Source organism: Caenorhabditis elegans, chromosome IV, assembly GCF_000002985.6.
Source record: "Caenorhabditis elegans chromosome IV".
Classification (NCBI taxonomy): domain Eukaryota; kingdom Metazoa; phylum Nematoda; class Chromadorea; order Rhabditida; family Rhabditidae; genus Caenorhabditis; species Caenorhabditis elegans.
The window spans coordinates 9,731,485-9,745,473 of NC_003282.8; the positions used below are offsets into that span (position 1 = coordinate 9,731,485).

Genomic DNA, 13,989 nt, shown 5'->3' on the forward strand with positions numbered 1-13,989 from the left:
GGTCGCTTCAAATGCTGCCTAAAGTTGGAGCGGGTCGACCCTTTTCGACACCTCTAGCAAAGAGAACATAAAAATTTAGCGAAATCGGCGAAACTAATTAAAAACGTTTGAATTTAAGTTTTTGCCGCCCAATACCTAACGAGACCCATGGTTCAGGGGCGGAGCACGTTTCCACATCTCTTTCAAATAATAGTGTAACAAATGCTCCACATTCCTACAAAACAAATCACGATCTGCAAATCAGAGTTTAAATTTTTTTGGAATGTGCATATATTTATATATATAATTTTAACAGGAATAACATGGAAAACGTTTCAAAAAACTAGCGAGAAAACAGAGGGTTCGTATTGGAATTATCACAAAAGGCACACAAGGCGTAGTTGGAAACATAGTGATAGATTAGGAGTATAGTGCAATTAAAATACAATTTTCTTTGGTGACCATAAAAACCCTAATTATGAGAAAAGGTTAGAAATTTTTAAAAGCAGATTAAGAGAAGGTTACATAGTTAAAAATGCATGGCATTATAAAGATCACAAATTGGAAAGGTATTTTTCGAGATTCTTCTTCTGGTGGAAGTATAGAGCAAGACGATCACGTCCATAAGCACCGTAATCGAATGCAATCGAGGATTCTTCAGCATTGATTAAAGACCAGCAAACCCAGAAAATATTAGAGACTGGCATGAAGAGAATCGATTCTTCAATGATCTTATTAAGATCTTTCTCCCGATCGCCAGTAACCAGATCCGAGGGGAAATGTGGGTTGTCACCGCAAGCTCGCATCTGGAAATATTTGGTTTCAAATTTTGTGATTTTCATTTAAAAAAATTAGCAATTACCTTGTAAACCTCATCCAGATATGCCTCACAGAATACTTTTCTCTCTTTTTCCACTTCGAAATAGTGTTGATGAATTTTATAGTATGGAGCTTCAGCCTCATTATAGTCATAACCATATTCACAGAAATGATTTCCTAGATCGAATCCTCTGGAAATTATGAACATTAAATAAGTGAACATTTAAAAGAGATGATACCTATAATTATAACTACAGTACTCAAAATCAATTAATGACAATGGATCATCATTTGTTGGTTTTCCATCAGGTGTGAGAACGGTTCCATCATCAGCAAGTTTATATCCATCAATCAACAGGAAATTTCCTTCCTGGAATTACATTAATTTTTCATTATAATTTGGAAAACGCCAGAGTTTTTATGTATATGAAAAAAAATATACGAATATTTCAAAGGTGTTTAATATTAAAATTTTAATATAAAAATTATTTGTCCTCATACCTGTAAATCATTATGCGAAAACACAACTGGCGAGTGACTATGTTGAAGGAAAAATTCCACAAAATTGAGTTCTCTTTCCAACTGAGCCACTGTTATTGTTGACGGATACTGGAAAATCTTTGAAAATTTGCGTAGAAAATACACCGATTTAAATTTGACATACATCGGATTTTGGAACTTTTGCTTGTGTCAAATACATTTCGATAGGTCGTTCGCCGGCAGGAGTTTTTCTGAAAAATGTGAGAAGTTGTAGATTTAATAAAAAGCTACTTTAAATGCATACTTGAATCGTTCTAGCCACTGTCTGGCAGTTTGCAATGTCTGTGGCTCTTTTGGAATCGGAGCATCTAAAGTGTGAACTCTGGCGACAATCGGTGCAATTAATTTGGAAAGTCTGAAATTTTTTGGATTTTATCTGCGACGTTCTTCAAAATCATACCCTGGTTTACTGATTTCAAGACATTGAAGTGCTCTACTTGGAATGAATTGTTCGAATCGTCCACCAGGAAAAACGCCCAACATTTTAGGACCCAAATTTCTTTCTGAAAATGTTCATAGTATATATTGAATGCCGATTTTCTCACAATTTTGTCAGAAATCGCTTTAAAAAATTGATAAATTCTCACCAGACAATAACGTAAAAACTACAGATTCTGATAGTAATTGATCGATATCTGATTGACAATGCACACGAAGAAGCGCCTTTTCAGGTTCCATTTGAATTGGTGTAAGATGAGCTGGAAGTTCCACGAGGAATAGAAGATTCGACATTCCACCGCTGAAAAAAAAACTCTTAAATCGAAATATTAATTTTTAATAACTTACGTAATTGCTCTAATTCTGAATTCTTCAATTTTCACTTTTCGCCAAGCGCCTCCCAAGTATTTTGCGCAGAGAAAACGAGCTCTGAACAAAATCTCGCCGCTGATTGGAGCAGACGAATCGAATTTTGAGAATACTTTCTGCAATAAAATATTGATTTTTTTTAATTTTAAGAATAAGAAAACCTTTAAATCTACACAATCCGTGGTTCGATCCTTCCACATTAGCGTCGGATCGTCATGCGAAAAAGCGATTTCACATTCTTCGGATGGAGCGCGACGCGAGATGCACGGGCTTTCTGTTGGTACCTCAAGTGACACCATCTGTAAATTATTTTCTGTGAAATTTTCATGAATCATATTAAATATAATCAAATTGAAATAAATAAGATTGAATTATCTGAAAAGAGTAAGAAAAAAATCAATAAATTTATTTTAAAAGTCTGATGTACAGAAATAATTAAACTTTTGGGTTACTGTAGTTCGCTAGAGCGAGCTTACACTCAGAATGAGGCACTACAAATTGAAGAGAAAAGAAAATCGGCGAATGATGTTCTGGGACCTGAGTTCTGGAACTCTAATATTTTCTGGACCAAATGGTATAAAGCTGCCACACTCTAAAATTATAGCCAAAAAATAAGGTTATAAAATCTAAATTTCAAAAAAATGCTTTTCTCATTGCATCCATTCTTCTTTTGTTTAACAGCCAAAAGTTGAGTTTCTAACTGGAAGAAAACACTTCTATATTGGTTTTTAATTGAATCAGTGACAAATAAATATAAAAAGGAAGCAGAATTCCAACATCAATGTCAAATGTGACATTTCCAAAAAAACTAGTAAAATTTTACACTACGATTGTCCAAAAACTGGTTGGATTTCCGCTTAATTCGGTTGTCACAGAGATTTATTTTATTTATATTTCTCGATTAAAAAAAAATTGGAAAAAGTTTGCGCACGATGACATGGCAAAATTAGAAATGCAGGTGTATTGATGCAGGCTGTCAGCCAGAGAAAAAAGTTATAAATATTCGGGGGAAAGATTGGTGGAAAAAATGAAAAACAGGCGCAGAGAACTCAGATTTTCCGGTATTTTTTATATTACTTATTCCACAGAAACAAATATTTTTTGGTTATAAATCTTCACGATATACTTGGAAACATTCGCTGCGAGACTCGAAAGTTGTCAATGGAGCTATTTTGCAGTGTATAGTTTTTCAAAACATAGAATTAAATTTAATATTGAAAAGACAACTTTCCGGAAATGGAAAGCCTCGAAACTTTGAATAATTTGAAACAAGAAAAATTGTTGGAAAAGACACATTTTTTTCGTTTTTCCAAATGTGATCTCATAAAATATTTGTGGAAGTGAGGGACGGAAAGAACGGAAATCTAGATAGCATTAGACGCAGAGAATCTATAAATAAAAGAGTATTTAGATGTGAGAGACATCAGACAACAATAGTGCACACTGATCTGATGATCTGAAGAGGGAAAGATATCAGTATTGGGATGAATGGAATGTTGCAATATCAAGGAGCAAGGCAGAGAACACGAAAAGTGTAAATGTCAGAGAATTTTTTTTATTTTTGAGAATTAAAAAAATAAAAAACTACCGTGTCCATAGATAAATTTCGCATATTCATAAAAACTGGAAAAAAATTGAGATCTGCACTGTAGCTTTCTACAGTAATCATAAAACCGCATATATCATTGAAAAAGAAGAAAATTTAGAAAATACACTGTTGGATGAAATAAAGCAATGAATCAAACAAGTATTAATTAGAATTTTAATTTTTAGTTTCTAAAAATAACCATATGTGGGGTGTTTGGTGTACTATCCATTCCGTAGAACAAAAAGTACCGAACTTTTTTCTCTTCAAAAACCAAAAGTAAAAGAAAAGAAAGAGCAAGTTGATATGAGAGTAAAGTATGTTCTCGTCGTGTAGACCGGGATTTTTCAAGTGATATTCAAATAGAAACCACACAAAAACTCATAAAAGTGACGAAAAGATATAGTGACTCTTGTAGCCGAAAGCTTACTATTAGATATGATATGTAACTGGAATTAATTTTTAATTTTTATTTGAATCGAATACATATTTTCAGAAAAAGTTTGAAAGAAAATCCTTCCAAACAAGATCAAAAATCTACTAGACCTATTTTCAAACATACTTCTAATTCAGTTCCGAAAAAAATTAACGAGCTAGACTTAAGATATCAGATAAATCCCCCGTATTTCTTCCTCAATGCACTTTATCCCATTTGATCATAAGAAAAAGTGAATTGAGAGAATGACGGAAAAAGTTGGTAAGTGCATGGGGAATGAGGTGATAAGGTTGATTGATTTAGAGTGATAAGAGCGGAGAGAAACAGAGAAAATGAGAAACTAATGTGGGAAAATGGTGGAAAATAAGGTTTCACAACATGTTTTCTTATATTGTTGCCTTCACATATCTATAATCAATTTGCTCGTGACTGGGCGTCGAAAACAATGGGCTATAAAATCTACAGTAACCCGAATAAAATATAACTCATAAGATTTCAGTCAAAAATGGAATAAAATTATTATGATTTCAGAACAGTTCTCAGTTTCCTGGTTTGGGATTACGAGAAATTGTATTTTTTCAGGTTACAATAACAAAACAACTATCATTTACTATATATAAAGCGCTTATTCCGTTTGTCCATAGTTTGTAGTCTATGTAGTCTTTGTAGTCTGCGAAGTTTTAGCTCCTGGAGGGATGGTGAGTTGGGGTTAGTGTAAGGATATAGTCGGGGTACTGTAGTGGTACAATAGTGGTACGGTAGGAGTACTGTATGATTACGGTAGTTTCAGAAAAATTTGTTTTCAGCTCCAGAAGTCGGGGGCCGCGTCGAAGGTGCGGTCCACGGCTGGTTGAAAAATAAAGTGTGAACATATTTGAAAAGAGACTCTATAGTTTTTGGATTATCCGGATAATATATTTTCTTCTAGGAAATTCATGTCTTGTCTGGATCGAGATTTCAATGATTCATTTTCATTTTATTCAAATTATAGGAACACGCAGTCAATATGATTTAGATTTTGTGGTGAATCATTCCAAGGCACTTTGTATTTATATTTACTACGACCTGAACATAATTTTAATTGAATTTGTTCAAATGCCTGTGAGGTTGTTTTTTCAGCTATTAAATAATGAAAGTTGTTTAAAAAAATAAAACACAAAAAATGATTTGAGAATTACAAAAATTTGATAAACAAAAAAAAAAGTTTAAATTTAACTATTTGTATAATTTTGATAAATGGCATGTTCGAATCTCTAGAATGTTAAAATTGAAGTATTCGAATTTTAAAAAAGTAGAGAACAATTTTCGTCAAGTACCAAAATGGTGAACGGCGAAATGAATGATATGGAATTACCTAATTTTTGAAATAAAGTGAAACTTAATAGACACATGAAAACTTTGCAAAATAATCGCTAGATACAAATCTATCTATCTCTGCCCATTATCAAGTTTAATTAAATTGGTTTCAAACTGTTGTGTTGATAAAATGATTACACTCTAGAATTCCTTGCAAAAACAGTGTCCACAATTTGACAAGTGACTTTGTAAAAAACGAATTCAAGAATACAGTACAGAAAGGAAAACCGGAAATTGTTAGAAAATGTGTGAAAAATCGCACAAATTTTCGAGAAAAGAAAAAGCAAATAGACAATTTGGTGACAACTGACTAATAGTTTTATCAGCACGAGACTCTTTTCATCTCTATCACTCTCTTCTTTCCAATGTATTCTTATTTTTTACTTTCCAATAAAATACGTATTTTCTCCTCTAAAACTCTTCAATTTTCAATGTCTCATCTGATTCCCAATCACATTAAATGTTATATATTAGTTGGTGGGCGATCAAGTATGTATGTGAAAATACAACGTAAACACAGACAATTCTTTGACCTACCCTTCGGACAAATTTTGAAGAAGTTTTGAGGTTTCGTCTCAGAAAATGGAATACAAGTATTGAAGACAAACGAAACATGTGACACAATGAAAAATTGGGTGGAAAATAATGGAAAGATAGGGGATTCTTTTGAATGTGAATAATGAAATAGTGATAAGATATGGGATGACTTTTAAAAGTTTACACTCTGACAATACGCTAGATATTGAACTTTGATATTACAGATTAAATGATCATTCGCTACCTTTTTTACTTTTTAAGTTTCTCCAGGTCAAGCGGTTTTCAATTTATTTTTTTTATTACTAAAAGAAGTCTCAAGTTCTCAAAAATCAAGAATTTCATCAGCTGTATGCGTAACTTTGAAAACTGTTTATGTTCACTCTAAAGGATATGGTAGAGCCAATGGAAGTTTTGGCAGAATGAACTGAAAATATTGAATATCTCAATAAACTTTTTTGGCGAATTGTCAAATTTCGAATAGTTTAGACATTGTTTAAAATATTTAATTAATTGATCAACTTTACAATCATTATAGGTGATATTGATAGTGACTGTTTGTCCTTTTTTGAAAGTGAATAAAGCTATTTTTAAAAAATTGAAGCGTTTTTCTATAATATTTGATAATTTAAATATAAATTAAGATCAACTACGTTTTCGGCTTAACTCCGTTTCTTCCTATAAACATTTCAGACGCATCGCGATCTTATGCTAGAAGGAAGCTTTTGGATTTTATGCGAACTATACAAGAAAGAAAAAAACTATTACAAAGTAGACCATTCCATTTCACAAGTGTTATTCCTAGTTTCCGCTATGAAGTTCAATAATTTCTTTTATCTGTTACGAATTACATAGAAAAACAGCAACAAACAGCTACTGTAAAGTAGGCGTAAACCAGTTGGTCAAGTTCATTATCATTACATATTCTGTCCATAATCACATATCCTTAGACATTCATTTCTTCCTCAAATGCGATTCATTCTTCTCACCACATTTGTCACTTTGACAACATTTTTCCGATATTCTGATCAAGGTGGGAAGCTGTGAAAACAATTTTTTGGAAAAATTATGGTTATTCTCACAGTAGTAAATCCCTTCTTTGCAAAACTTTAGCATTTTGACTACTTCCACTTTTCGAACAAAATATTAGTTTCAACAGTATTTTTCAGATTTTATTCAATAAACTTTCATTTTTCAAAAAAACATTCGTATTTGCCAAAAATTAACCCAATTTTTCAGTTAATCAAATTTTCAGCTGTTCGCCCTGTAACCCTATTTATTCATTTATTCGATGTAAAAGGAAAACGATCAACCATTCTGGATGAAGGATATAAGTATACTGTAGGTGAATTGAAGAGTATGCTTGTCAAAGAGATTGATGTGTCCGGACATATTTTGAGACTTTATTTCGAAGGTTGGTTTTTGATGTAATTTTTTAAACTAAGCTGAAAAATATTCAAGTAATCTGTATTCAAAAATGCACGAAGAATACGAGAATCCGATGCTATTGATCTCGTTTTTATAGGTCAAGAACTCTGGATACCCGACCGTACTCTAGCAAGTTATCGAGTTCGTCCAGGAGATACTGTAGATATTTACCTGGAAAATATAGCAGAACAACTTGCAATCAAATTCGGAAATCAAGACAAAAGTCCAGACGGAAAATTGAGAGATGAATAATCAAGTTCCAATCGTACAGAAAAAACGCAATATTTCGGAATGCAATATTTTAATAAATTTTAAACTAATTCTTATAAACGTTTTGAACACTTCTTCCGAATATTTAAAGCTGAAAGGGAGAACTTTGGCGCTTTCTATCAATGTCCCATGATAAGCAGATGCTTTAGTGTTGTATTCGAGATTGGCTAAAGAAGTATTATAAGACACATGCAGTTAGTTTTTTGAGTTGGGATGCGTTTAAATTACAGACTATTACAGGAATTGGTGAGATGATACGACATGAAATCATAAGGTTTGCAATTAGACCGAGTTTTTTCACATGAAATAATGAGTAGTTAAGGAATCAATTGATCAGCACGCTTTTCACGATCATTGCAGTCACCAGGTATGGATCACAATTCGACGATGGACGGCGGTCTTCGAGATATCCCTGTAAAATATATTATTGTTTTATTAAGGGTTTACTGAAACTAACTCTTCCTTCATCAGCAACTTGACGTGGGATACGAACTGAGCAAGCACGATTAGCAATTCCCCAGGAGAATTGGTCGGCTTGACTGGTCTCATGCCGCCCAGTGAGTCGGCGCAAATTATCATGTCCTCCATTTGGATCGTATACTTTCATGGCTTCTGAATGAGTCTTTTTAAGTCCCTCCATAGCTGCGATAATAGTTTCCAATCCATCTGGTCGACGCATATCAATCGTTGAGAAGTTTGTATGACAGCCAGCGCCGTTCCAATCGCCCATTGTAACGCGTGGTTTGGGGTCAAGAGAGACGCAAACTCCGAACTGTTCGGCAACTCTAAAAAATCAACATTACAATGAGTTTTTCTTGCAAAAGTTACAATGTGAAACATTTGACAGAATTTGAAAATTACCTGTGCAATATGTATCTAGCCATCCACAGCTGATCGCCCATTTCAATACCCAGGCAAGTACCAATTTGGAACTCCCATTGTCCTGGAGTGACCTCCGCGTTCGATCCGAATATGGTGATTCCTGCGTGGAGACAAGCACGATAATGAGTCTCAACGACTTCACGACCAAATGCACGATCGGCCCCAATACCGCAGTAATACTTTCCTTGTGGTGCAGGATACCCGTGTTTCGGCCAGCCGAGTGGATGTTCGTCTCTGTCGACAATCAAGTATTCCTGCTCCATTCCGAACCAGGGTTGCTGATCGGAAACCTTCTTCATGAGTTCCGCACACATTTGTCGGTGATTGGTGGCTGGAAAAATAAAACGGTTTAGAAAAAGCTCACAAAATTAATTCAGGGTAAAATTTTATTTACCTGTGGGCTTCATCTCATGATCTAAGGTGTCGCACATCACAAGAACGTTCAATCCTCCAAGGAACGGATCAGGGAACACTGCCACCGGTCTCAGATAACGATCAGAATTGAGGCCATCAGCTTGTCCAGTCGAAGATCCATCGTAATTCCAGATCGGATACTCGGACAAATATTGCGGTTTTGTGTTGATAGTACGTGTTTTGGCACGAAGATGTTCACCAGTTCCATCAATCCAAACATATGTAGCTTGGCATTTTGTTGGATGAGCTGGAAGTCCCATGAAGTGATCGATGGTTGCCTGGCCGAGCGGAAGACGGGTCTCGTAGTTGAGGTGGGACATGTTGTCTGACGAGATAATACCCGAGGGGCTGGCTTTGAAGGCTGAAAAATTAAATTCAGAGATGAATAGAAATTCAGAAGAACACTACAAAAAAAGGAAGGATATGAATGGTGCGTCCATAGTCTGCGGAAAACGGGAAATTCCCGCGTGCGGAAGCGTCCATAGTCTGCGGAAAAAAACAAGGAGTTTCTCGCTTTGTTATTGGTCAATTTCAAAATAGTGGGCGTGTTCAACCGATTAGAGGCTGTAAAATTTTAAGCTGAGCAATGGGAAAACAAGAAACAACAGCTGATTGGTTGGCCACGCCTACTTTTTTGAATTTTGAGGAAAAAAAGCGAGGAACTCCGGTTTTTCCACAGACTATGGACGCTTCCGCACGCGGGAAATTCCCGTTTTCCGCAGACTATGGACGCACCAGAATAATAAACTGATTAATGAATTTCGAAATACACAGCTCACCATCGAAACAGCAAAACAAAAAATATGCCGCGCGCGCAGCACTTTGAGATCAAAATTCTTTTGCGAGATAAGAAAAAAAATTGCGGGGGAGCACGTTTGCATCAGGAAAAAAATCCGAGACAGGAAACTGTGAAATTTTGCGAGAAAAAAAGCAGCAAAAGTAACTAAAAGGGCAGTGTTTAAAATAATTTCGATGTTTGCTTTCAAAAGTGTCGAAATCACTGGCTAATTGTCTGAAAAGACCGAATTTCATAATATTATGATTCTAATATTTCATATGAAACTGCTTGAAAACTTTTCATAAAAAAATTAATGAAGGATCAAAAAATGGCCTCAAATTAGTTAAAACTTGAAATTTGACAGACCTGTCAATGTCGCACCGGCCGAAAACATTTTTTTTGAAATCACTGTCAAATTTTGAGTATGCAAGTAATTATTTTGCGTTTTCAACTTCATTTTGGTACTTTAAAGTCGATGGACGGCGAGATTTTTATGTGATTATGATTCACCAGCTAGCAGATTCAATTTGTCAAGATAATCATTTAAAAAAAATAAAATTTTAATTTAATTATTCATTATCAGTTCAAATTGCACAAGTAGTGTACGGTGCATTCGCGAATGCCTTCTTGTAGTTAATAATTGGAGAGTGAGTTTCGTAAGTCAAATATCCCATGATTTCCTTTCTTATTGGATTTTTAACAAAGGGTTGAATCCATCTAAAAATAAAATGAAAATTGAGATATCATAAAACAAAAACTAACTCAAATCCTCCTTCACATTGATCGATTGATCTTATTTGGAATCTCAAAAGCTTCTTGTCATTGAGTGGAATTTCTTTTAAAATGCTTTTGAATATTGCCTGAGCCACTTTACTATCATCAGCATATAGTGGAGTCAATACACATTCACCAGATGGATAGATGATCACATTTCCAAATCCAATCACTTTTCCATTATTGTCGTATGCTACCTAAAGATGTTCAATTGATAAAACTCAAATTTTGAAACAAACCTTTCCAAAACCTTCAGGATCTCTAAGAAGATTTAACAGTTTCACAATATACATATTTGGTGCCTCCGTTGCATTTTTAAGGAATATTCCATCAAGATTCAAGTCGTCAGGAACCTGCATCTCATCTGGCTTGTAATATGAAACATTCTGAATATGTCCAGCATCATTTTGTCCATGCATTTTCTTCCATAAGTTCATCGAAGTAGGCATGCATTGAGCAACAGCATTATCTGATTGATTACGAATTCTGAGCTTCTCAATATAATCAGTCAATATCATGCTATCAACTCCACGATAATCTGCATCAATCCAAAACATTCCACGATATTGATGATTTGTGTCATTGTTTGATGGTATCGGTGGGAAGGTGATGACGTGGGATGTTTGAATTATTTTGTTAGTTCCCTTTGGGCAAGTAAACCACAGAGCATAACGGCCTTCAAATGACTTCATCCACATTGAAATGTCGTTTCTTTTGAAGTTCAAACGTTGATTTCCGTACTGAAATGCATCTGAGCTCATATATGATTAAATTAAAACAAATGAACATTTTCAACTTCTCAATGTAGTCTTTATGCCAGACTTCTCGCAACTCCTGAAAATGACTTACCACTTTCATATACTCATCAATCATTTTCTCATCAGGATTGATTATAAAATCAACATTTTGAAGTGTAAGTGTATCTCTTGGTTTTCCATCCACAGTTTTGTACTTGATTGTCCTGAGTGAACTGGCACTATTCGAAGAAACTTTCGTGAGATGGCGGCCAAGAGATTTGAAGAGCATTCAAGTCGAATTGGGCAAGTCTAGTTTTATGAATTAATCGGAAAAATCGAAAACATAAAAGTAAAATAAAAAAGGTTAACCGAACACGCAAGGTCTTCGAAGGTTCTACACGTGGGAAACTATTCTAAAATCTCAAAATCTTATAAACATTCTAAACACTAATCACTTGGAACTGGCTGCATATGATTTGTTGGTATTGTATCGTTCAAAAAACGTTTTTGGATCAAGCAATTCTCTGTTATCCGTTCAATTTTTCAGTGATTATTTTTGATCTAGTTGCACTTGTTCATTTTGATTGCTTCCTAGTTTTCGATTCAAATATGCATGTTCGAGTAAGACCATCTTTGGAACACGTTTCTGCACACATTTTCTGTTCAGTCTTTCTTGGTTTTGTCGTGCAGGATCCAGTTCATTTCGGTTTTCATATCGGATGAATACTGACTTTTCTCGTGCACGAACCCTGAGTCCACGTATCACTTCTATCTTGTCTCGGATATCTGCCAATCTTACATGGGATTAATTTTCTGAAGAACATAGACAAAAATCCCAGTCTTTAAAGATACAATTCACTTCTGCTCACTTTCTTCAGTGTGTTTCTTGGAGAAACTATGTCTGCTCTCAGCAAAAAAGGCAACAAAAATTGTAAAGAATTAAAAAATAGTTTTATCACTTGTATCAAATTGCGCAGGTGGTATATGGTGTATTTGAATAAGTTTTCTTGTAGTTGACGGTCGGATGATGAGGAATGCCACACATGTATCCCATGATTTCCTTTCTTATCGGTCTTCTGACAAAGGGCTGGATCCATCTAAAAAGCAATTCTAATTGAGATGTCATAATACTGATTTATACTCAAATCCCCCGTCACATTGATCGATTGATCTAATTTGGAATCTATGTTCCTTCTTGCCATTGAGTGGAATTTCTTTTAAAATGCTTTTGAATATCGCCTGAGCCACTTTACTATCATCAGCATATAGTGGAGTCAATACACATTCACCAGATGGATAGATGATCACATTTCCAAATCCAATCACTTTTCCATTATTGTCGTATGCTACCTAAAGATGTTCAATTGATAAAACTCAACTTTTGAAACAAACCTTTCCAAAACCTTCAGGATCTCTAAGAAGATTTAACATGTACTTGGATCTTTCATATGGAAACACAGTGTTATCATATTTCACAATATCCATATCTGGTACCTCCGTTGCATTTTTAAGGAATATTCCATCAAGATTCAAGTCTTCAGGAATCTGCATCTCATCTGGCTTGTAATAGGAAACGTACATGATATGCTGGTAATTATTAGTTCCATATATTTTTTTGATCATGTTAGCCGCTGGTGGCAAATACGTGCCGACATTATTATCCGATTGATTTCGAGCTCTGAGTTTTTCTATGTAGTCCATAATTTCCATACTATCCTTTCCACGATAATCGGGATCAATCCAGAAAAATCCATGATACTGATGGAGAATATCATTGTGAGAAGGCAATGGTGGGAAATTCAATACATGTGACATTTGGACTATCTTGTTAGTTCCTTTCAGACATACAAGCCACAGAGAGTAACTATCTTTGAAAGATTTTCTCCAAATATCAATATCATTCCTCTTGAAGTTCAACCGCTGATTTCCGTACTGAAACATTATATTTAACTGCACTTGTGCAACTTGAAAATGTCTTACCACTTTCATGTACTCATCAACCATCTTCTCATCAGGATCAATTACAAAATCTACATTATGAATTGTCAGTGCATCTCTTGGTTTTCCATCAACAGTCTTGAATGTGATGGAACTGATTGACTTCACTGATGAAGAAATCTTCGTGAGCTTACGGCCAATGGCTAGGGATTTAGAGAGCATTTAAGTAGATTTTTGCAAATCTAGTTTTTTTAATTGAACAGAAATTGGAACTGTTAAAGGTTAGTCGAACACGTAAGGTCTCCGAAGGTTCTACATGTCACGTTAGAAACAGTTTTAAAAATTAATCAATTGAGACTATGGTTTGTATTATATATTTAGATCAATTTTTCGAACACGCAATTATTTAATACCCGTTTACTTTTTTTGTGATTCTTTTTGACCTACATAATTGCCATCTAAAACGTTCATTTTGATTGCTTCCTGGTTTTTGCTTAAAATAAACAAGTTTGGATGAGACCATCTTTTCAAAAAGTTTCTATAGCGATCAGGCCTTGTCTGTTGTCTTTAATCATGCACCTACACAGGATTCACATCTCAATTTGGTTTTCTACCCAACACGTGAATGATGACTCTCCTCGTGTACGTTTCCGAAATCTTTGTTTCACTGATAAATTTTGACTCAGTCCGTCTTTGATAGGATCAATTTTCT

At 34.7% G+C, this 13,989-nt stretch overlaps 5 protein-coding genes across 8 annotated transcripts; 1 reads left to right on the forward strand and 4 right to left on the reverse strand.

Annotated features, from left to right (window-relative positions):
- Nucleotides 1-252: 252 nt before the first annotated feature.
- cka-1 (Choline/ethanolamine kinase) lies at nt 253-6,137 on the reverse strand (the record flags this gene model as incomplete). 3 transcript variants are annotated; one of them, NM_069331.4, is made up of 11 exons in its annotated part: nt 253-785; nt 842-989; nt 1,038-1,168; nt 1,300-1,407; nt 1,463-1,529; nt 1,583-1,693; nt 1,739-1,841; nt 1,926-2,077; nt 2,125-2,261; nt 2,307-2,444; nt 6,060-6,137. In NM_069331.4, the coding sequence occupies 11 exons, from the start codon at nt 6,135-6,137 to the stop codon at nt 534-536; spliced, it is 1,425 nt and encodes a 474-aa protein (NP_501732.1). In that variant the 3' UTR covers nt 253-533. The 3 variants fall into 3 exon arrangements, with proteins under 3 accessions (NP_501732.1, NP_001293883.1, NP_001129849.1); NM_001306954.3 differs by lacking the exon at nt 6,060-6,137 and having other exon boundaries at nt 256-785; nt 1,300-1,416; nt 2,307-2,446; NM_001136377.4 differs by lacking the exon at nt 6,060-6,137 and having other exon boundaries at nt 256-785.
- Nucleotides 6,138-7,009: 872 nt separating this feature from the next.
- Nucleotides 7,010-7,828, forward strand: C28D4.10 (Ubiquitin-like domain-containing protein; the record flags this gene model as incomplete). Of its 2 annotated transcripts, NM_001026164.3 has the most annotated exons (3): nt 7,010-7,089; nt 7,312-7,470; nt 7,582-7,828. In NM_001026164.3, 3 exons carry the CDS (start codon nt 7,026-7,028, stop codon nt 7,734-7,736), a joined length of 378 nt encoding a protein of 125 aa, NP_001021335.1. The 2 variants fall into 2 exon arrangements, with proteins under 2 accessions (NP_001021335.1, NP_001293884.1); NM_001306955.1 differs by lacking the exon at nt 7,010-7,089 and having other exon boundaries at nt 7,416-7,470; nt 7,582-7,736.
- On the reverse strand, nt 7,777-9,417 carry gln-6 (glutamine synthetase). Its single transcript, NM_069332.6, has 4 exons — nt 9,031-9,417; nt 8,616-8,967; nt 8,212-8,539; nt 7,777-8,166 (listed from the first exon to the last, which is right to left on the reverse strand). Exons 1-4 carry the CDS (start codon nt 9,368-9,370, stop codon nt 8,080-8,082), a joined length of 1,107 nt encoding a protein of 368 aa, NP_501733.1. The 5' UTR covers nt 9,371-9,417; the 3' UTR covers nt 7,777-8,079.
- A 973-nt stretch (nt 9,418-10,390) lies between these two features.
- Nucleotides 10,391-11,663, reverse strand: C28D4.7 (DUF1248 domain-containing protein). The gene is made up of 4 exons (NM_069333.5): nt 11,452-11,663; nt 10,842-11,342; nt 10,591-10,799; nt 10,391-10,545 (listed from the first exon to the last, which is right to left on the reverse strand). Exons 1-4 carry the CDS (start codon nt 11,626-11,628, stop codon nt 10,413-10,415), a joined length of 1,020 nt encoding a protein of 339 aa, NP_501734.1. The 5' UTR covers nt 11,629-11,663; the 3' UTR covers nt 10,391-10,412.
- A 612-nt stretch (nt 11,664-12,275) lies between these two features.
- C28D4.4 (DUF1248 domain-containing protein) lies at nt 12,276-13,521 on the reverse strand. The gene is made up of 4 exons (NM_069334.6): nt 13,320-13,521; nt 12,732-13,271; nt 12,481-12,689; nt 12,276-12,436 (listed from the first exon to the last, which is right to left on the reverse strand). Exons 1-4 carry the CDS (start codon nt 13,497-13,499, stop codon nt 12,304-12,306), a joined length of 1,062 nt encoding a protein of 353 aa, NP_501735.1. The 5' UTR covers nt 13,500-13,521; the 3' UTR covers nt 12,276-12,303.
- Nucleotides 13,522-13,989: the final 468 nt, after the last annotated feature.